Source organism: Aythya marila (genome assembly GCF_965140915.1).
Source record: "Aythya marila genome assembly, chromosome: 11".
NCBI lineage: Eukaryota > Metazoa > Chordata > Aves > Anseriformes > Anatidae > Aythya > Aythya marila.
In genome coordinates, this window is record NC_139052.1 from 19298945 (window position 1) to 19322119 (window position 23175).

Sequence of the window (23175 nt, forward strand, 5' to 3'; positions counted from 1 at the left end):
ATAGTTCTTGCAAAAGGTCTATTTAAGCAGCTTATTCCTGAGAGGAGTAAAACTGAGCATTTAAATAGGGGGATGTGTTCACATGTCTTCTGCTCCCTGTGTGTCTTTCTTTTCACGTTTTCATTTTTATTAGCAAGGGTTATTCTCTGTTAATGTGCAATTTGTGGTATTGCATTATTCAGTTCTGCCATATGCATGTTCATGTACTTTTTGCATATCAAAAGCAAAGCTTATACCATCTATTTATCTAGGTACTCCCATGACCCTCTATTACTGTTGCCTTAGTGATCCTCCCAACTATTTAAAAGAAGATAATAATGCCTGTCTTGCAAGAAATTTAGGCTGATTACTTCACTGGGTGTTATGCAAGAGGGTAAGTGTGCTAACTTGCATGAAGAGCTTATCTGAGAATGGCTTACAAAACTGTGATTCACATCCAGCTCAAGAATAGAGAAAAAAAAAAGAGAGAGAATCCATGAAGAGTGATATTCTAAGGTAAAACATCCAAGCAGTGCTGAAGGGTAAATTCTGTCCAGCCCCTAGTCACTGTCTCCGTACTGTCACAGATGTAAGCTCTGTTGCTCTAGCATTTATCATTTGTGTCTCTTTCAAAATGCTGCTCAAATAATTATGCAAGATATGCTAATTATCCCCTAATAAAAGGTATGATTACAGTTCTACTTTGCCAGCTCTGTCTTCTACAGAACGGCTGGAAAAGATGTAGTCATAGAAACAAATGGAAGCTCAGCACCCCAAGTGTTACTAGAACTGAGCCTTCCTTTTGCTTTTCTCAAACTAGAAGTAAAAGCTCACCATTTGCTTGGCTTGTATTCTGTGGGAGTCAAGGCTGGAGAGCCACAGAGCAGCATAGTTGGGAACTATCAAACAGTTTTCATACACCTGTTGAGGTTACCTAAGTGAATAACTGGTCTGTTTCAAGGGAGGTTTTAACAGCATGTGTTTTTCTTCAGAGCTTCTTTTCTAGCAGTTTAGAGTGCTAGTAGGCTCCTTGATAGAAGCCATATCCTCCCTCCTGCAGAATGCTGGCCCAGTTATTAATATAGCAAAATAACTAATGGACTCCAGTGAAAACACAAACCTTAATAGCTCCTCGATGTGAGCATTGAGTGGATCAGAATTCAGCTCAGATTGGACCATCTCAGACAATTCCTGCCTTTATTAAGCTAGACCTATGATTATTAATCAGCATAGCCTCCAGCAGTAAAAAAAATATAAAGGTAGAAACTTGAATTTAGATCTGACTTTACCTGTTTAGGTCCATTTGTATTTATTGAAACATAGAAAAGCACTCACTGAATGAATGTTACCCATATGGTAGGAGGTTGCATTACTTTCTTTTTCACACTAGGCCTTCTTTTGCAGGATTCTGCACTTTGTGTCATGCAGTTTCACTCCTGATGCCTAAGATCAGTTAGCAGCTCCAATGGTGGATATAAGCACAAGTTGCTGATCAAGAGAAGTCTTCAGTGGCTTCTGGACACAGACCTGATTTTTGAACCTTTAGGAAATGCATTTACCACGGAGAAGGCGGCTACAACGGAACCGAATCTTTTTCTTGCTTGCCATAGTGTTGCTCCTCTCTGTCTACCAGCTCCAGTTCAGCCCCTCTGCCCTTCCAGCACTGCACACAGCACCCCAACCCAAGGACCCCGTGAAAGTGACCTCCAGGGACCTCTCCAGCAACAAAACTGTCACAACAGGCAATGTCACAGCAGCACCCAAAATAAGGCACTGTGTATATGTGGATGCTGAGCCAACTGTGCCCACCACTACATCAGTGGGTACAACACCACAGCGAGAAAATGCCAGTGAAAGCTACCCGGCTGAAAAGCCAGCATACGAGTCCAAAGGAGAATATCCCCAGGACCTATTCAGTGTGGAAGAACGCAGGCAAGGGTGGGTTGTACTTCACATCTTTGGCATGATGTATGTATTTGTGGCCTTGGCCATAGTGTGTGATGAGTATTTTGTCCCTGCTTTGGGAGTGATCACAGACAAGTTGCAGATCTCTGAAGATGTGGCTGGAGCCACCTTCATGGCAGCAGGTGGATCAGCACCAGAACTCTTCACCTCCCTCATAGGTGTCTTCATCTCACACAGCAATGTGGGCATCGGTACCATTGTGGGCTCAGCGGTGTTTAATATCCTCTTTGTCATTGGCACCTGTGCCCTCTTCTCAAGGGAGATACTACACCTGACATGGTGGCCTTTATTTAGAGACATCTCATTCTACATTGTAGACTTAATGATGCTCATCCTGTTTTTCCTAGACAGTGTCATTGATTGGTGGGAAAGCCTCCTTTTACTGACTGCCTATGCCACATATGTGTTCACTATGAAATACAACGTGTACCTAGAACAATGGGTGAAGCAGGAGCTGAACAAGAAGCTAAGTGCTGTGCAGGCAGCATCAGCAGAGCATATGCGGAAGGTTGGTGTCCTTACTGTTCAAAGGGCAAGTTGGAAATAATTCATTCTGTCATAAAACACAATGAAAATCTGCATCTCCTTGACAAAGTGCATACTCAAACAGAACAGACTCCCTTGAGTCTGCCTGTACACTTCTCCTCTGTCCGTTCCCCCTGCTCCTACTCCTACTGCATCTTTGTTTTCTTTACTGGTGCTACTGCCAGCTGTGGAGCAGAGACTGATAGATTTCACACTGTCCTCTGGCATTGGCATGGTTCACCAGGCAGATGCATGCCTCAGTGATGGCGCTCAAGCCTGTTCTGTTTTGTCCCTTCTGGTCTTGACACTCCCTTCACATAATTAAAGGAATGGAATGGAGAGTGGTGAGGATAGCTGAAGGCGTGCAGAACAGGGAAAGTGCCTTTCTTTCCTCCTCCTGATCTGGCTTTTGGCCAGGGTTCATGGCTGGGAGTCCCGAGAGCTCATGTATTACATTCCAGTGGGATGCACGTGCAAAATACTGCAGCCATACATATGCGTATCACAGATTACCACAAATTACCAGCCCTTCAGACTCAAGGAAACAAACTCTTGTAATTTAAGCTTACTGAGAATTCACACTAGCATAGAGTACCATGACATGGAGCTGCTGGGGCTAGCCCTTGGGAAAAATTAATTACTTACATGGAAGGTAATGCTGATCACAGGAAAAAGACATCCCTTTGCACCTTCAGTCTGCCTCAGCTGGAAAATGAGTCAGGATATAGGTGTTTGGGGATGAAGTCTGGGGCTGTGTACATCTCCAGGAATCAGAAGGTAGAGGCCTTTTGGGACCATCTCCGCATCCTCACCAAGGAGCTGTAGGCAGAATCCTGCCTCCCTTAGTGGCCACATGGCTGTGAGGGGAGCACATGGCTTTGGCTCTTTTAGGAGCATCCATAGCCACTTGTATTAGCCTTCCCACTGTCTCACAGATACTGGCCTGAAGAACTGCCATTAGATCCTGTAAGGTGAATTAGATTAGATTCCTGCAGGTGAAGCAGTAACGGCATTCAGTCCTTTCTCTTCTTGTTTGCATGCAGAAAAGCAGTGGGGCAGTTGCAGACGATGGAACAAAGAAGCCAGCAGATGTGAAGAAGCTGCAGGTAGGTCTAGGTAACTTAGCTGGGAAAGGAAGCCATATTTTGAGTCCCTCCCCATGTTAGGTTGTGAATAAAGGTGTCACTTTCTGTATCAAAAAACCTGGACCAGATCCCACGTCATGCAAAGAACCAGCCACATTTGGCACTGTATTCTCAGCTTAATTAATTAAGAGAACACCTGGCTGAATTGTGTCCTCAAAGGAATTAAAAAAAAAACTAAGAGACATCTCAGGTTGCCCGAGTGGATTTGACTAGCAGAGTGCTATTAGTTCTACACTTTAAACAGGGTAAAACAGGCATAGAGGAAATCAGAGCATAACTTTTCCAACCTGGTTTTGTGGCTGATTTTCCTCCTGGTCCCAGAGCAGAGGCTGGTAGCATCTGTCCTTTCCCACAGCAAGTACTGAAGGGTTCCTACTGTTCCTAGGGTTGGGAGATCAGCCTCTGCATAAATGCATCCCCTGCACAGAGCAAAGCCAAGAGTTAAGATGTTTTGAGGAGGAAACTGCTACTGACTGCTGCGTTATACCTTTCCGTAGCCTGGGTCGGCCTTACAGCGAGGCAGCAGCTCAGCCTCCCTGCACAACTCTCAAATGCGCAGCACCATCTTCCAACTCATGATCCACACCCTGGACCCCCTGGCAGGAGGTGAGTGCGTGCTCCACACCTGAGGGACTTCATTTTGCAGCCCTGATCACAGAGTTTAACCTGGGGGCATGTCTTTTGCTGGTAGAAGCACCACTAAGCATAAAACAGTGAAATAACTGAAGGCTAGGCCTGTAATTTTTGTCTCATCATATTTCCCAGTACACCGCAAGCAGTCATGTCTCTAGAACAGGCAGGGGGTGTCAACCACCTCTCTAAGAAGCCTGTTCCAGTGTTTGACCAAAGGTGAAGAGAAAGGTTTCCCTGCCCTTGAAGGATGGAACTAGATGATCTTTAAGGTCCTTTCTAACCCAAACCATTCTATGATTCTACCCACAGCACTTTGCAGGCAATGGGCCAACTGCCCACGACCCAAGAGCCGATAAGCTCAGGACTAAGAGACACCTTTTAAATTGCTCAGGGTGCAGAGGAACCACATCTCCAGACATACTCAGAGTCTTGCTACACAAATCTTAAACATGCTGCCTTGTATCAATTTTAATCCAAACGCAGGGTGAGGGTTCATTTTCCAAGAAATGCTAAAGAATGTTAAAAAAAAAAAGGCATTTTTTAGGTTTTCTTTCCTAGCTTAGCATATGCCTTGTCCCTCCCCTCCCCTGCCCTACTTGTTCTAAAGAGATTATCTGCTGTCCATTCAAAGAGAGATTGAAGCTAAGCAGATAAATGTCTCTCATGTCTATCAGTGAGGTTACAAAAAGGACTCTTCAGATCAAAATCGCAGCAGCATGAACTGACAGAGGGAACAAAGGAGGCTTTATAAGGACAACAAGAAAGAAAAATGTCCGTTTTGACAGATTTTAGTGAAGGCACCTATAAAATTACTAATCATAGCCTAACAAGAGCCAGACTCATCAGGGTTTGCTGTACTGCCCCCCCATCCTGCTCCCTGCAAAAGGTGGAGTGAACAGCACAGGGATAAAACCAAAAACCTATGAGAGGACTTGCCATTTGATTTAGCATCAGAAAGTGCTAGACCTGAGGGACTGCTGCTACTCAGAGACCCGCCAACACCTTAACTTTCCTGCACCTCTACATGCGTTTGTGCAGCCTCAGGCCTGCACACACTTGGCTTTCTGACTGAGGCTGGTGTCCTCAGCTCAGTGAAACCCTTGGACCTCAGCAGGAGTTGCAGGGACCCAAAAGTGCTAGCCCAGGACAAGGAAAGTGCTACAGCACTGCCCCAGCCAGATTTTCATCGAAAAGCCAGGCTTTTCAACGGCTGCAGTGCCGTGACTTGTGAAGATTGAATAACTGGGACTGGGGGGTGGTTTGGATTTTCCCTCTGAAAGAAAACTTCCCCTCTCATTTCAGCCAGGCAGACCTTGAGTTACTGTCTCTATGTGCTGCAGCCACTAGATGGTAGCGTGACCTTATGTACCTCAGCAACTCTCATCAGAGCAGCGAGGATGGGCTGCAGTCCCTCCAAAAGGCTGTTTTTCCTTAGACTCTGCTATTATAATGCCACCAAGTTAACCTCTGCCCCAGGTGCATACCTGTTCCACTCAACACTGCTGAAACAGAAAAGGTAATGATAAAGAAAAGGTAATGATAAAGAAAGTTACTGATATTACAACAGCACAGCTCTCAGAATCAAGGGGCCAGTGTCCCAGGTACTATGTATCTTGTAGGAGACACTCCTTGCTCTGGTAAATTCATACCTAAAGAAAAGATAATCCAGAGAAAAAGAATCATTTCTGAATAAACTGAGCCACCTAAGTGCCTTCAGCCTTTGCCAAAAAGATGAAGCGACTCCCCCAGGGTGATTCTGAAAAGGATTTGACCCTGCCAAGGTGTTTCATGACTGCGAGCACAGCCTTTGTGTTAATATTACTGCAGCCCTTCGGTGCCCTCAGGACAGCTGGGTGCCTGGTTCCCATTGATCACCCATAAAGTTCCTCTCTTTGCAGCACGTACGGAACAGTCTGTACCAGACACATTTCTGTAATTAGGTTCCAGTATAAAAGATGATCCCAAAGCCATCTATCTGTCCTCAAGGGTCCTTGTTCATTCTTGCCAAAGCCTGTAGCATCAGCACTTAGAGGCTGTGGTAAAGAACACTCCACAAAACAAAAAGGTTGCTGACTATTTCTCAGCAGTTCCTACCTTAACCTACTGCAAGTAGGATCTCTCTAGGGCTTCCTTCCTTATGCTGCTGTTGCATTTTACTTGGGCAGCACAGAAGCTGTCTCAGAGCAGCAAGAATTAAAAAGTGTTAAACTGACAGCACTGGGCCTCCAAAAACAACTTCCAGAGGCAAAGGATACAAACTTTTTTTCAGTGTTCCTAATGCAAAACCCCTTGTGGAACAGAATTTCTCAATTGAACAATGGATTAAGTTCAGAATGTTTGTTATTTCTTTTTGTATTAGGAAAAGATCATTATTTAAGTCCTTTTCTCTGCCTACAGAGAAAAGGATTTTTTTGTTTTGCTTTAGAAGTTTTAACATTTACATTGCATTCTGAACTATATTTTTGACAGAAGTTTATATTTTAAAAGTACCACTTTTAAAATTAGTAATTTCTAGCAACTTTGGTCTTTTCCCTACTTTCTCTGAAAGTGTGTAGAAGCAGAGCTTGAGTTCTTTTCAAGATCTCCTGGCTAGACACCAGAGGGAACTGTTGAGGAACAAAAGGGAACAAGGATTTTCGAAACACGGAGGGACCCTCTCATTTCCAAACCTCCAGACTTACTATCAGATTGTCCTGTACACACTACAGTCAAACAGAGACGATGACAGAAACCTGCTTTTACTTTTGGATGAAGGCAAAGGATTCAGCAGCAGTGTTGTTAGAACTGCCTAACTCTCAGTATGTCCCACTTAAAGAGCTAATAGTTTGGGAAACTGGACTAGAATAAAGCAGCAAGCAGTGTTGATCTCAAAAACTGAAGGCTGCTACAGTTTTTCCTTGCTTCTTTAGCATTCAATCACTTGTTTTAAGGGAGTGAAACATGATACAAAGGGCAAAAAAGAACCATGAGATTAAAAATATATTTTTTTAACTTGCACTTTTAGGACAGCAGAATCCCTTCAGATTCATGCCAAATTTTAAAGAAAAAATCCTCCCCATCATTCATGGTGTTAGTAAGTTAGTAAGTAAGTTAAGTAAATTGGATTAAATATTAGAGCCAAATAATTAAATACAAGAGCCAAATTCAAGGCAGAAGTGCAGCTGCAACCCCAAGTACAGGCTGGCAATCCATAGGGCAGAAACCTGCCTGGAGGCCATCTCAGGGCTCCTGGATGTAGGCATGCCTTGTGTGACAGGCTCTCGGACCAGGTGGCACAGTTACCAGCAGAACAAATACTTAAAAAGCAGCACCAAAAGGCAGCTGGAGACCCACCAGTGCAGCAGCTGAGCGGACTTTGAAGCACACAGCATGAACCTGATGGAGCTTGAAGAGAGATCTCCCTGTACACCAGCTCCTGGAAGCTGATAGCACCCAGTCAGCACCTCCCCGGTGAGGAAATCACACCCGGGGACTGCCCTGTCATTGAGAGGGCAGCCTGGCACACACACCACAGCACCATGAACGCTGGCAGTGCCCTCGAAGTGCTTGGCCACGACAGGACCTGTGGCTGCACCAGCAGGCTGAGGTCCCTGGCTGCTGAAACAGCAAGCACGCTGCCTGCTTGGCAGAGCCGGGCTAATCCCCAGCGCTAGCAGGGGCTGAGCTGACAGATATCCTTCCTCCCCATGCTGACCTGCAGATCTGGCCAGCTTATAGCCGACTCTTCCTCCAATCTCAGTACATCCTGCACAGAAAGTGTGTCAGAGGAATTAACACCTTTTTAAATGAGGCTGATCTCACGCGAACTGGATAGTGCCCTGGGCCTAAGCTGTTTATCCTGACAGAGGGATGCTGCTCACAGGCTCCGCTCAGGTCAGTGCTCACAGCCTGCGGCCCAGGTGAGGGCAGGGAGCCAGGAGCTTGAATTTATGTAATCGCTTTCAGACTGGGCCTGACTGCCCTGACCCTGCTGACAGAAGCTTTTGTGACAGCTTCTGGGAGAAGCTGAACAGAGGAAGAGTGTTTTCCAGTGGCTGGAGGAGACTGGGAGCAGAAGGTCACCTCTACGTTGCCTCTCATAGCTTGTGCTTAGCAGCAGCTGAGAGTGAGAATGAAGCAAAATGCTTCATATTCCTTCTGTTATGCTTCAATAGCAAATGGAAGCAGAGAGTTGGGCTCCTTGGTCCCAGCCAACCTTTCAAAGGAGCTCATCCTTTTACCTCTCCAACCATTCCAATTTTTGTTGGAAATCCAAGCTGGTGAAAAGTGTTTCTGTCAGGGAATCACACCAGAATAGGACTCATCCCCAGAGGCCTCAATGTCAGAGACCATGACAGATCCTGGACACGTCCAAAATCCACTGATTTTCATGAGTTTCAGTTCAGAACCGTAGATCTTCCTGCATGGCTTGGACCTGCTACTTCTATTAACTCAGTATCATGGCAGTGAATAAAATGACAGGGCCATGCCCTTGAGGTAAATGACAACACCACATTCTGGTTGCACAGTCAACAGCACAGTAGATTATTTTCCTCTGAAAGTTTTATCACGCTGAGTTAATTTGCAGCCCCCCCCCACAAGCCAGGCATAACTTCTTGTGCCTCTCCATGTACAAACTCTGTGACCCTCAGCTCAGTCACAGGGTAGGCAGCTCAGCAGAGGATAAAGCTTAGAGCAAAGTGAGGCTTTGCTCTGAGCTGATGACTTGCTCACTTTCAATGAGAGTAGGAGTTAAGACATTTGAATGCAACATCTAACTATGGAGAAACACAGGTTCAGAGTTTTCTACAAAACAATAACGAAGCAGCTCAGCTGAGCAGAGCATTCTTTTTAATAAAAGAAGTCCTCAGCAGTTCCAGAAACACAGGACTGGACACTGCACGGGTGAAAATGATCTCCTGGGTAATCCTTTGCAGGACAGCCTGAGCCATATTGAAACTGGATACCAGGAGCTCAGGTTAAGCTCCAAGTGTCTCTCTGACAGGGGAGTCATTTGCATATACTTTGAAATAGCATTTTCCAAAAATCGGAACATAAAAGAGTTTTTTTTCCCCTTACCATCAGGTTGCCGGGCTGCAAGCAGCACAGCAAAGCCTCTTCAGAAGCCACATGGCAGAAGGAAGGTGTCATTTTTAGCTTGTACATAATCTAGCCTGAACAAAGTCATCAGCCCTTTGGGAACAAAATTATATTGCATTGAAGTTCCTCCTGCTCCCTCTGCATTTGCTCCCTGAAAAGTGCAGATATCCCCTTGTATTACTGAATTGAAGAGGATTTCATCTTCCCTCTAGATCCTCTTTTAAATACAAGGGTATTAGTTACATATCAAATCTCTGGCATAATTACTGTAGTACTAAGCATTTAAATAAAACAGTTACAGTCAACTAGCAGTGGTCAAAACCTTAGGGGCACAGCTAGAAAGGTAACTCAAAATCAATGTTGACTGCAAACCATGTATGAGGAACAAGGCAAGAATAAGGGTATGTTGGCGGTGGGGAGGCAGGTAAAGAGGGGCTTGCATAGTTGTCAGCTGCTGACAAATGCCTCTTTCTCATTCACAGCAAAATTTAAAGATAAGGTTGACATCCTGAGCAACATAGCCAAGGCCAAGGTGGACTCTCTGGCTGGGCAAGGATCAAAATCAGAAGGTGAGTGCAAGAAAAGTCAGTGCTGCTTGCCTTATTGCACTGTAATCCCACACATTCCCAGATCTCAACATCCAACGGCCAGCAAAGAAACGCTACAGTATGACAGATTTTATTGCTGATCACAGGTGGCTGCTGTAATAATGCAGCAGAAATCAACTGATGTACACTAACAGTGGACAATAAAAGCCATCCCCACAGGACTGGCTAGGGAGATAGGTTCCAAACAAAAAACACTGTGAGGATGTAGTGTAAACTGCAACCAGAAGGGTGGAAGAGGGGAAATCAGCCCACTGTAGACAGCATTTGGGTGTTGCTGTGCTGCTGATTTTTGGTAGACCCTGCAAATGAGGTGTTCTTTAAAACAAAGTACTTTAATTCTAGCCTGGAAATAAGGCACGCTTGCAGAAAAGCACAGAAGGGCACAGAAGACTCTTCCACAGAGAAAAACCATGCTGACTGCCTAAAGCAGTTCTAAGGGTCTGTGCATCCTGACTTCAGATAGTTCTTCCTTTTTTCTATTTCACTACTGATACAGCACTTTTTGAGATGATTAGGCAAGAGCTGGCCTATGCTACAATATGGATCTGTACTGTTAACAAGGATGGATATTTAGAAAAATAACCGAAATTTTGTGGGGGAGGTCCACCTCCAGAAGCTCACTGCTGCAATACAAGAGTCACCTGTGTACCTAACAACACTGGGCATCACCCATGTGAACGAGAACAAACAAGAAAAGAAACAAAACAAATTCTTGGTGCAAGTTTTCAGCACCGCATCAATTCCATTGGATCACATGTCAGAGTCAGGCCCTCCCTCTCACCTCTGCTGTGTGTGATCTGTGTATCTGTACTGCTCTCTGTGGTTTCTGCATTCCTCTTGGCTTTGCAGGTTAAGAGAGGAACAGCACAGAGGATGTTGCATTTATTTCCTTGTATGTGTCAGCACTTTTCTATTGGTACTTGAATATGTACCAAGTGATCAGGGACTGAAGTCTGGTAGCACGTAACAGTCGTTTCTCAGAAGCATCAGACAGCATCAGTTCCCCAGAGAACGCCATGCTCTAACTGAGAAAAGGGGAAACAAAGCTTTACATCTTTCTGACTTGTAAGGATGGCTCTGATAGTCTTTAGAATCCAGACTGAAACCAAGAAACACTGTTCAGATGGAGATCAGATAATTGGCATTTCCTTGTTGTTATACATGTGCCTCGTGCAGCAGTTTCAGAGCACTATGTTGATGCTCCTATGACTTTCTGTACCAGGTTGGCCAGATTCTGCCTTGCTTTTACAAATGACAATTCACAGTAGACAGAGAGCAGAAAGCATAAGCCACCAGACTAGGTTGAACATGAAATACCACACATTTTTGTAGTAAACATGAACCCACCTGCTGACACAGGAGGTGATCACCTGATGCTACCATGACTGAAAACGTTATTCCTTCTTGTCACCTTTAGCAGAAGAGGACAAGCAGGCACCGAAGACCGTTCAGGTAACTCCTGCCAGTGACTCTGAACCCAGCAAAGACAAACAGAAGGCAGACGCACCACAGAATGGGCAGGTATTTGAAGGATCACAGGCAATAAGAGCTCGGTCCACACCAAACTTCACGTAGACACTTTTCTTTCTCTCTCTCTTGAGCTTTTGGAATACAAACCAATGCATTTCCCATAATTAGCGAGGAGTTGGTTTATACATTTAAGTTTAGGACCAAAGACAAATCAGGTCTAAAACATGACACCAACTGCTCCTACATGTATATAGCATTTTCTCCTCAGTTGACTCCTCTGAGGTCAGAGGGCTACTCCAAGATAAGGCAAGATCAATAACTGCCTGTATTGTGTACATCAGCATGACTTTGTGTTTCGTTTCCCTAATCCTTCCTTTCAATTGAGGAAATTTGGCTGTTCTGATGAGGAAAGATTTTCAAACAGACAGCAAATGTTCCACTTGTGCCAAAATCCTGCCTGAAAGTTCATTCTAGTTGACTTACACAAAATAGTTAACAATCACAAGTCCTCTCATCACCTAGAAGCATCTCCACCCAGACAGGCTATACCTGGATATCGTCCCACATCAACAAGATGTGGGCTGTGGTTGCCATCAGCCACGTTACAAACATGACCTCTGCCATGGCAAGGCTATGGTGAATAAATGCTGTGCAGCTCCTTGGTAGTGTGAAAGCATATTGGCTTTTTTTTTCCCCCAACCTACAGCCCTCTTCAGAGAGCGATAACTCAGAAGACAGCAGCTCTGAGAGCGAGGATGACAGTGATGACGACAGCACAGACGATGAAGAAAACGATGAGCCATTATCTCTCGAATGGCCAGAAACTAGGAAAAAACAAGCAATTTACCTTTTCCTCTTTCCCATTGTCTTCCCTCTCTGGAGCACTATGCCTGATGTTAGAAACCCGGTAAGAGTCTATCATACTTCTGCTGCTGGATTCATTAACCAAACTATAGATTTCCTCTCAGAAAGACCCCTCAGTTCTATTTTTCTGTCAAGAGTCTTTGTATACTTGAATTGCTGTTAATGCTGCAGCACAGCAGAGTTCCAGATACTTAATTTAATAACCCACAAGTGACTAGCAACTATCAGTCATCTAATCAAGTTGACAGAAAAACAAACAAACAAAAAACAACACAACAAATACAGAGACGAGGGTCCACATTAAAACAATTGATTGCAGTGAAGTAGTTCAGGTGATTAGTTTTAATTGAGGATTGTTAACTTTTCTGAAACTTCTCTGTGTTTTTCTTTTCAAACTTGGTTTTAACAGGATTCAAAGAAATTCTTTGTCATCACGTTTTTCGGATCCATCATCTGGATTGCAGTATTCTCTTACCTTATGGTGTGGTGGGCTCATCAGGTGAGGGGTTTATTTTCTGTCTGCAAACAGGACCATTTCAAAACAAGTAGATGGAAAGATACGGAACAGTGTGTCACTGTGGCATTTTATCTGATGAATTAGGGCTGCAGTCATCCATTAAAACAGTAGAAAATTTGTCAAAACCCAAAAGGGAATTTTCAGTTTCATTCTTTTTGATTTGACAGTTCTTTTTCAAGAGCTTCCAAGGGAATTTGTGCATCAGTGAAAGGAAAAGTGCCACCAAGATTTATCTTAATACTTCCTATTTGATGAATGCATTTGTGCAGAACAAAATTATCCCTTACTTAATTAAAATTCTAGGGTAATACAGCTTCTGATTCTGAAGGCTGTTAAGTTATCTCAACTCCTATTGCCTTAATATTCACCTGTTGTTCTGGAAAACGGATTTTTATATCTTGTAGATTCAATTTGTATTAAATGATCTATTGCACATTCAAAGCAGAGTTGATCAACCCATAAATCCAAAGACCATCATTTCCCAAAGCTCTCGGATCATACATAACCAATGTTAAATTTGGAGTAGGAAAGGTAGAATACATCCAGAAGAGGCAAGTTTAGGACAGAGGATCATGCTGCACTGTAACTAACTTCAACTTCCTCAGTCTTGGCAACAGTGTGATCAGATGATCACTGTGATCTATAGTATAGCGCAAAATAGAGATCAACATGCATTATAAAATCTAACTTTTTATCCTATAAAACAGAAAAATATTACCATGGTTAAGGGGATGAGAAGTATTTCAATTCAAATATGGCACAAAACCTAGAAGGCTGAACAGAGCAATTAAATTCTGCCTTCCAACACTAACAGCTGTACTCTGTCACTGTCCTGTTAGGTTGGTGAAACAATTGGAATATCAGAGGAAATTATGGGGTTAACCATACTGGCAGCAGGAACATCAATCCCTGACCTTATCACCAGTGTCATTGTCGCACGGAAAGGCTTAGGTGACATGGCTGTCTCCAGCTCTGTAGGCAGCAATATCTTCGATATCACTGTTGGGTGAGTATTAGTTCATGTATTTATTTTTACTTTTGAAAACCTAACCAAGCCAGGAAATATAGGTTTTTGTAACTTGCTGCAGAGTGAATATTAAATTTGCAGATAGTTTAGGTCATTGTTCTACAGCTTAAAATAATGTTATTTAGTTTGAAATGGCACTACCATTTTCACCAAACTCTGAATCAGCAAATTACCGATATTTCAGGACGAAATACAACTGATCTTTGGCTAATGTCAAAGATTTACAGGCAGGATACTCATCCAGTCACTCAGAGACATTCAGTTTCTATGCAGTCAAGGCTCGGTATCTGTGCCCCTTTCATCAATAAAGCATCAAGACTGGATCTGTGCCTGTATCTTCCATCAATAACACATCAGGACTTACTCTTTCATGAGAGCACACAGAGACACTAAGTTCACAGTTATTATTTTAAAAACCCTTTTAGATACTTGGATTGCATTATGATAGTGTATGCATTATCCAAATGCAATTTTTCCATGCCAACATCATCAGATTCATGCCGAGTTATACCAAATGCAATCATGCATTTTTTCCCCTGTAAAACTTTAGAAAAATTGCTTATTTATAATGCAGAAAACAAGCTATCTTCAAACACTTATTTCAATTACTTTTCCTTTACTTGCAGTTTGCCAGTTCCTTGGTTTCTTTATTCAGTCTTCAACGGATTCGGTCCAGTTGCAGTTAGTAGCAATGGTTTGTTTTGTGCAATTGTTCTCCTTTTTCTGATGCTCCTATTTGTGATCATCTCAATTGCTGCGTGTAGGTGGAAAATGAACAAAATACTCGGGCTCACTATGTTTGCTCTTTACTTTGTGTTTTTAATCATCAGCGTGATGTTAGAAGACAGGATAATATCCTGCCCAGTATCTGTATGACATCTGGACGCTCCAATGTGTGTAAGCATACATTTAAAAATCAAAAGGGGTTCAAGGTAGCTATTGTTCTACTGAATCAAACCAACCTGAATTATAACAAATTTACTGAGATTAAAATATCTTTAACATACTAAAAAAAAAATCTTGTGTGGTTTGTCTGCCTCTATTGTTTTTCTTTAGTATTAGAAAAAGACCAGGTAATAAAATGACCAGTACCAAATAATGTACAAGTTTAGGCACTCCTGTAAAGGCTGTTATGATATTGATGCATCAGGTTTTGGGTGTGGCTGAACCCCCTTAAGGTAATGGAACTGATTTTCAGCATAGAATGTTTACTCATTAAAATGATATTTTCAGAATCACACTTTTATCTAATGAGCTGCTTAAACTCAAAATCAATGATCTTTTACTTAATGGGAAGAGAATCAGACCTTTATGGTTTGCCCTTACAGAACTACACTGCTCAGAAGCCCTGTGTAGACACACGTTCTGCATCTCAGAAATGAAATCCCTCATATTGCATTAAAGCAATGAGCACACCAGTTCCAGAGGTTTGTGTTGTAGCTAGTTTGCCATGACTTCCCTACACGGAGGCAGTTTTCATCCTTTCAGGTGAAAGCCACTATAAAGCATCTATAATCAATATTCTTCACCTATGTCCAAGAAACTGTACACAGAATATACAAAAAGTGTACAAAGAAAAGCATGCAGAAGAACATAGGATTCGAGAATTGCACAGCAACCATGGAAGCTATCCATATGGCTTCTTTTAAATTGTGATCAGATGCAATACAATCCCCTAAAAGTTACGGTAAGTGCTACCAACAGAGTGATATTATATGAATTGACATCTTACATTAAAGAGACCAAACAGATCTGGGTTAGAATATCACATTACTGCTAGTAGAAGCTAAAACCAGGAATCAGACATACTACAACAAGAGGAAGCTGAAAGAGTTGAGTTCTGTTTTCATCCTGACACTGATCTCTGAAGTTTACAGATCCTTGTTCCCAGCACTAACTCTTGTTGTTAGTGCTGTCTTCTATCTAACCACTATGAAAAATGGCACTAGCATCAACTATCAACAAACCTGAAAGGTTTATTGTTAACGACGTCTCTTGTGAGCATACAATGTAGTTGAGCTGCAGACATTCCTGTCACTCTAATCCAGCTAATAAAGTGTTAATGAAAATAACCAGAAGGATTTTAAGCTTTTTATTGACTCACTGTAAAACTTTTTTGGATGAGACAAAAAAAAATTTAACATTGTGAACACTGACTTGCATATTTTAAAGGAACTACAAACCAAAGCAAACATCCAACATACTGTATTTTTGGTAAATAAAATTTAAACATTACATATTTACAAATCTACAACCATTCATTTAAAAAGTGCTGCTTGCAGACTAACAAAGTACCATTTTTAAATTGCAATGAGATAATTTCCAGAAATACCCTTCTCTATTATTACTATTTGCATCTCCCATTTGTTATACAAAGATTTTACGTGCAGGAATTGCCTTTTTCTTGGGGGTACAAATCGCTTAACTAGTCAGTGGAAATCTAATCCATCAGGCTGTAACTGTACCAACAGCAAACCTCAAAATGGGAAATAGCAGTGTCAGAGAAACAGCACGATTTCTATTCACATTTCATTATTTCATCTCCAATAATTATTCCAGTGGAACCATAAGTAAAGCAAAATATATATTGCACTGCAAATGTATAACCTTTAAGGTTTTTGACAGAAGCATTATTTAGTACACAAAAGGAGAAAATTCAGTTCATACAAAATTTTAAATTGAAAATATGTCTCAAATATTTATCCATCTTTGCGGTACTGGAAAATATACTCAAATCGCTTTACTAATAAAGGACAGTGAGATTTGAAAACTGTTTCAACATTGAACTGTATGATGCTTAAAAATTATCCACCCAGGACCTACATTTTGAACATCGTGATATGAATGAGGAAAATTTCCCACTTAAAGTATAACAACTATTCCAACTACATCTTTTATAATATTTGTACAGTGGACTGACTTGCAACAGACTTTATAAAACAATTCATTAAGTATAATGATTTCACTCGATGAACTACTACATGATACTAATTTAAAAGCACACCCAAATGAACATCAGCAATGCTTCAGGAGTGCAACTCTGAGGATGCGAGATTGTTTATCTTAATGATGTGTACACAAATCCTTTCCATGATACAGCATATACTCTTCTGATAATACTGACAGGACTGTTGATATCTGAATGAAGTGGCAAACTTGGCATTATAAATACGAAGACAGTTGGAAGTACTTACAGCTAAGTCGGGACTAGAATGGTGGAAGCGGGCCAAATTACAAGTGTTGCATCTATTCTTGTGCTAGCACACAGTTACAGTGTAATGTCCTAGTAAACGAGAGGCGGTTAGAGACAAGGCTCAGTTGCTTCTGTCAGACTAAAATAGAGTGTGTGAAGCTTGCTTCATAGCTCAGTACCTCTAACACACCACAGCAGCTCTGGAAAAAGCATTTGCCTTCCTTCATGGCTTGAAGGTGCTATAAAACAGCGGCTGCCCCAAGTGGTAAATGATGTGGGAAACAAAACTGCAGAGAGCTGGGAGCACTACACTGTACACAGCACAAATAGGGATGAGTTTATATACACAGCAATTACTGTATGCAGCTTTTACTTGGTAAATACAGTGTAGATACTGTACAGAGCAGAGCGTACATGCACACTAAGGTATTTACAGTGAATGTTAAAAAATAATCTGGTATTTTTCACAATACCTTGGAAGAATGAAGTGGGTACGTGTTCACCCTACACTGACAGTGAACAATGTACCCAGGTGAAAAAGTAGGTATAGCTCATGCATGAGGAATACTTTACAAGTGTGGCAGTACAAACGAGAGCATCACAAATTGTTAAAATAAATTAAACGTGAAAAACGTTGGTAAGTGTAACATTGCCAGCTCCACCTCAGAGTGGGGGAAACTTCAAAAAAAAAAAAAAAACAACCAAAAACTCAGCTACGTAATTAGCAGCAGGCTAGAGAAGAGGCATTCAATACCCAACAAAAGTTGTATCCAGCAAGACTGCATTTACTTCAAGATGCAATTACCTGCAGCTCTACAAATTTTAAGTCTGTTCTCCTTAGGGCAGCAGCTTCTTACTACTTTAGAGTGGACTGGGAAGAAGTTACATAGACCATCATAGAGGCTTAAATGAGAAGTAGTGCTGCTCAAGAGGCTCACTATTTCATTTAGTAAAGTAAACGTGAGCTTTAAAGTTTACGTCCTTTCAGGCTACCTAAATATTGCTGTATTATCACACTTGCAAACTAAAGATATTTAAAAAAATACCTGCTGGTAAGCAGACCAAGATACAAGACCTACAGGAACAGATGAATATTTAGAATTACATGTATTACAACAACAACTAAAAGAAATTACAACTGGAGAATCATTAAAGAAAAAAATAAAGGTATTTGTTAAAGTCTAGCTTAATTTGTTTAGGGCATTTTGTACAATTCAGTGGCTCTTTTCCCACCTCCATACAAGACTTCTGATATTTTCTCTGTAAGCCTGCCTTCTGGTGTGAAGTTGCTATGTGATGGAGAACACTTTTTTTTTTTTTTTTGAAATCTCTAGAACAAGAAAACATAATTCAAAAAGCCATGACTCCACCACAAGGACTGACATAGCATTATTCTTCACAGAAAAGAAAAAGTTTTGCCTGTGAAAGAAAGACTAGACATTCCAAGTACATTTAACTATTCACAATATGCCACAATAAGTTACATTCCCTATATATTCCCTGTAGCAAGGTTGCTTTATCTACTGTAGTTAAAAGCTTTGGATTAGCATTATATATGCGCCATATTTAGTGTGTTTCAAACACATCCACCAAGACTCTGAACACTGCATTTTTATGAAGAACTTCTTGCATGCTGTTATTTGCTTTGTATTATGTCTGTAATGAGGTCACATTAGCAAATATCAACTGCTGAGATGTACTGATGCCATAAAATCATCTGTAGGACTCTTCAATATGCTACAGACTCTCTCTTTACTGGGGAGCGAGGGAAACAGGAGAGAAAGATATTCCTACAGAATTGTTTTACAGAGATATCAGTGTGTTGTTAGTAGAGTTCTACAGAAATTCACCATTCCTTCCTGCTGATTGCTGTGGTAACACGTTTTCCATGTGTGCATGACAGAAATCCTGTATCTAGAGTACTGTCTAGGTGAAGGTTTACATTTTCTGTTCTGCTTTAAAAAAAAAAATCAGTCTTCAAAAGTAACTGGACAAGTTACTATAAATAGCAGTGTCCTGCAAAACAAATAAGCACTGTATTGCTTATTCAGCAAGTCCATTTAAAATTCACTCCAGTAATTTAAAAAAAATAAAAAAATATCAACTTACTATAAACAATTTAAAATATGTATAATACAACTTTGTATGCTCTTCATAACATCATGAATATTCTATGTAAACAATAGATTTCGAAAAATTTGCTTTGCTCATGTTAGTTTCAGTGCATTGTTTCTGTCCACCTGTTTTATCATTTTTATTTTATTTTTTTTTTATTTTTAAATAAGGGAACTGTATTATGTTGTCCCAAGTTAGAAAACTCATTTTGTTTAGAATCTTCCTTTCTATACATTGGTTTGCACTACGGGCAAAGGACAGGGAAATAATATTTGGCCCATGTTTCACTCTGTCCATTTCCACAACTGTAGATAGGCCCAATTTTTCCAAGGCCGTCTACCACGGTACACTCGTACATACGTTCTTGAACACTGAAGACTGAGATGTTCCTTGTGACTGAAGTGGTTATTTTACACAGGTATACACCATAGATATCCCCTCTTTATCAAGGTATATTTAAAGATATGGTTCTCCAAAAATCTTTCTGCATTCCATCACTCCAGTACTTGGTGGTCTATCACAATTATGAGTATTCTTCACTTGATTAGCTGTGAGACGATCATAGGCCATTTTGTATTCTCTGTCAAAAGCATCTGTAGAAATAGAAAAACAACCCTTATGTACCATGCTTGAAACAATGACCTCGATATAACAATAGCTAATACGCTTACCAGCGGTAAAAAAAAAAAACCACCACAACACAGCGTGAAGCCATTTTATTCAACACATACAGTAGAATTACACACACAACTATAGATTTTTTTTTTTTTTGGGGGGGGGGGGGGTGTTGGTGGTGGTCTGGAGATAGTTTGCATACATTCATAAATTATTCATATAAACACAGGTAATAAGACTTACCTATATCTATGTTATCTCTTCCTAGGGCAACAAGTGAAAGAAATAATATTTCTCTATAAAGGCTCCTGAAATTGTAGAAAAAAAAAAACACATCAATTTATAAGCTAAATACCACAAAACAAAACAACAAAAAAAACCACAACTACTCTTAAGAAGAGACTGAATCACTTAAAGATAAGAAATGGCACCTTCAACATAATTCCCTATCATCACCTCTAAAATGTTGTCAGCTTTGACCTCTGGAGAATGCTCTGGACTTCTGAGATATGGAGATCACTTATGGCAGGTCCTTGAGACAACTTCCACCACACCAGTGGATATTATAACAGGACCCATAGTGAAGCATGCACTTAAAGCACTCAACATGCCAGTGATTCAACCCGCAACTGAAAGAACACCAACTTAAGAAGGAAGCATTCAACTTCTGCCATTCACTCTACTCATTAGTCTCTCCTCTCAAGAAAAGAGGACAGAATTGGAATGCTATCATAAGCCTTTTTTTAATATTATATATAATTATATATACACATTTGGCAATTCTTATCCTAGTTTCATAAAGGAACAAAGCTATTTAATTACATTCTCTCCCCTAGGTCAACAAGTAGCTTATCTGTATGGAAATTCCACCAAATGTAACAAACAGGTAAAGGGTCTGCTTTTCTGCATTTCTACATTATCATGAAGAGGGCATCCAACCAAATAAACATCTTGGCAAAGCTCCAGCTGTTGAAAAGGCTGCTATATACCCTACAATAAGTAAAAATTAAATCCAGGCAGGAAAGACGTTAATAGAAAAATAATTCTGAGTAACTCCACTGCTAATGAAAATAATTTGCTAAATAATACAGGACTTAGCCTCTCTTCTTAGCTTCCCTTCTTTTTTGTTACTGCAAACTTAACACCTCTTACTCCCTGAATACACACTAGGAATAAGGGATGTGGGTTTTTTCTTGCTTTTGTTTTTTAAGTTTGTGCTATAATCTATAAGTATGTTATATTTAGTAACAAAATACACATATACACACTCCATACTTGATTTGCCATCACTCAGAAGTGGCTGTAGCATGAAGAGGAAAAAAAACAAGAAAAATATTTACCCGACTGAGTGATAAGCTTAAGAACGCTGCTGGAAAAATGAATCTTTCTGTTAAAAAACACTATGAAAATATTGTTCGTATTACAATAGCCTTATTGCTGTTCAAGCTTGCTCTAGATTGGCATGTTTGTATTCTTACCTCTGTCTTTTAACATGTGGCCATTTGTTCAGTCTCTCCAATATTTGGCTCATTGGTCCATACACATCATTCATCTTAATACTTTTTACCATACTTTTCAGGATTTCCTGATTAAAAGAATCATCATCTTTTTGCAATAAATGGACCATTGGGTACTTCTGGGCTGAAAAACAAAAGAAAAGCTGTAAGAATAAAGACATTCTTTGAATAACACGTAAAAAGTTGTTAACAAAGTGGGATGCTACAAAACTGTGAAAAATGGCATATATGTAGTGAGCAAAGAACAATAAACATCCAACCAAAATAATACCAATGTAAAGAAACAAAAAGCATATAGGAGAAAACTGAACAGCTGTAATGGGTCATGAGGCGTATTTCCAGGCATATGATCTAACAGTGGCAACAAAATTCTCAGTAAGCAGACTCCAAAAATAAGAAAACAAGCTAAATGGATAAATCGTCAATGTAAGTTCAGTACATCACAAACATATTCCCTCTTATTCGCCCCTTCACAATGATGAAAAAGCCATTGGAAATACTGGTCAATGATTTGAAACAGATATGCTGGAAAACTAAAGTTGTTCAAGCACTTTACTGCTAAGCATACAGCCACCCTCCCTCCCAAAACATGTCACAATAGCAACACCAAACTTAACACTCACTCTCAAACAAAAGAGTGCGATTTTGACCTGCAAGACAAAAAGTAGTATGATCAAAATTCAGTCATGTATCTTGTGTGATCTATCCACACAAAAAAATAATATTTTTCCAAAACACATTCTTCAGTTGCTCAAATTAAGTTGCTCAAAGTTATTCTAACACAGAAAAACAATCTAAAACAACAATAAAAAACTGTACCAAAAAAGGAAACCACAAGAAACAAAGCTTACTCTGAGCATTCCACAAAATATACAGAGGCTGCCTTGGATCCTGATGCAATTTCATATTGTCCCATAGCATCTGAATAAGAACATATTTACTGTCCTCTGACATACAGTTTCGTGGAATCTGAACAGGAAAATGCATACATAAAGGTATTTTATTACAAAGTAATGAAAACTTTCATATTTAAAATATATCTTCAAATCTACAGGTCACATAGTAAAAAGCTTTTAATGTTAAACTGCTGGAAAACCAGGTTGTTCACAGAGAAAGCCAAAACTGAACAGAATGTCAGTGACATGTAGCAAGTATTTTGTGCATCCTCCTACACTTCTAAAATCATAACCTCCTTCTCCTCCTCCTACTGCTCAACTTGCCATCAAGCGGCAATAAAACCAATCAGAAACTTACTGCCTTTGTAACTGAAGACACAAACCACAGTGTGACTAGTAAGAGCTAAACACTTACCCCACACAAGTACTGCTGAGCCCAGATTCTAGATTTACACTATTTCCCTGCAGTTGACACATTTTTTTTTTTTTTATTTTTTTTTTTATCAGTTCAGGACTGGGCCCAATACATTGTATGACACATTCCTGAGAGTTATTGAAATAACTAATAATTTCTTATCTGATTCCATACCTTTGAGTTTTTATTACAGTGCTCAGAAGAAAGAATTAATCCTGGTAAGTTGCTAGGCAAGTCCAAGCGTCTGAAATACCACACCAAATTCCAGAATACAATAGGATGATGGTCTACAAAGTCCGCCACTGTTATTGCATGATCTCCTTCATTTTCAAGTAAGCTCTCAAGCTCTTTCCATACCACTAGAGGACTGAGGTAAGGAACCGTTATAGGATCAGGACTAGGTAAGCGCCATTCTAAGCCCAAGGGATCCTATGATAAAAAAAATTAAAAATGCTGTTAATGGGAATGTAACTATCTTTATAACATCTTATGAATGCTTTTTGGGAGATACCAACATCTAAAAGCAACAAATCTTAGTATAAATAATACAACCTACTATTTCTGGTAACTCCGGATAGTTAAATCTGTTTTCCTAATTAATGTTTACACATT

General features: G+C 40.5%; 2 protein-coding genes across 5 annotated transcripts in view; one reads left to right on the forward strand and one right to left on the reverse strand.

Annotated features, from left to right (window-relative positions):
- Positions 1-1528: 1528 nt before the first annotated feature.
- SLC24A1 (solute carrier family 24 member 1) lies at positions 1529-14688 on the forward strand (the record flags this gene model as incomplete). Its single annotated transcript, XM_082768817.1, has 9 exons — positions 1529-2452; positions 3513-3575; positions 4112-4220; positions 9809-9895; positions 11352-11455; positions 12111-12311; positions 12678-12767; positions 13625-13791; positions 14439-14688. The coding sequence occupies 9 exons, from the start codon at positions 1529-1531 to the stop codon at positions 14686-14688; spliced, it is 1995 nt and encodes a 664-aa protein (XP_082624943.1).
- A 1202-nt stretch (positions 14689-15890) lies between these two features.
- The window catches only part of DENND4A (DENN domain containing 4A), a 51458-nt gene continuing 44173 nt past the window's right edge, over positions 15891-23175 (reverse strand). For 3 of the 4 annotated variants that reach the window (XM_082768882.1, XM_082768880.1, XM_082768881.1), the window contains 6 exons: positions 22738-22992; positions 22104-22221; positions 21876-21902; positions 21214-21376; positions 19979-20043; positions 15891-19713 (listed from right to left, as the gene is read on the reverse strand). In XM_082768882.1, coding sequence (XP_082625008.1) covers positions 19577-19713; positions 19979-20043; positions 21214-21376; positions 21876-21902; positions 22104-22221; positions 22738-22992 — 765 coding nt within the window. In that variant the 3' untranslated portion in view covers positions 15891-19576. The remainder of the gene's footprint in view (positions 19714-19978; positions 20044-21213; positions 21377-21875; positions 21903-22103; positions 22222-22737; positions 22993-23175) is intronic. The other variant, XM_082768883.1, reaches the window with a different exon arrangement.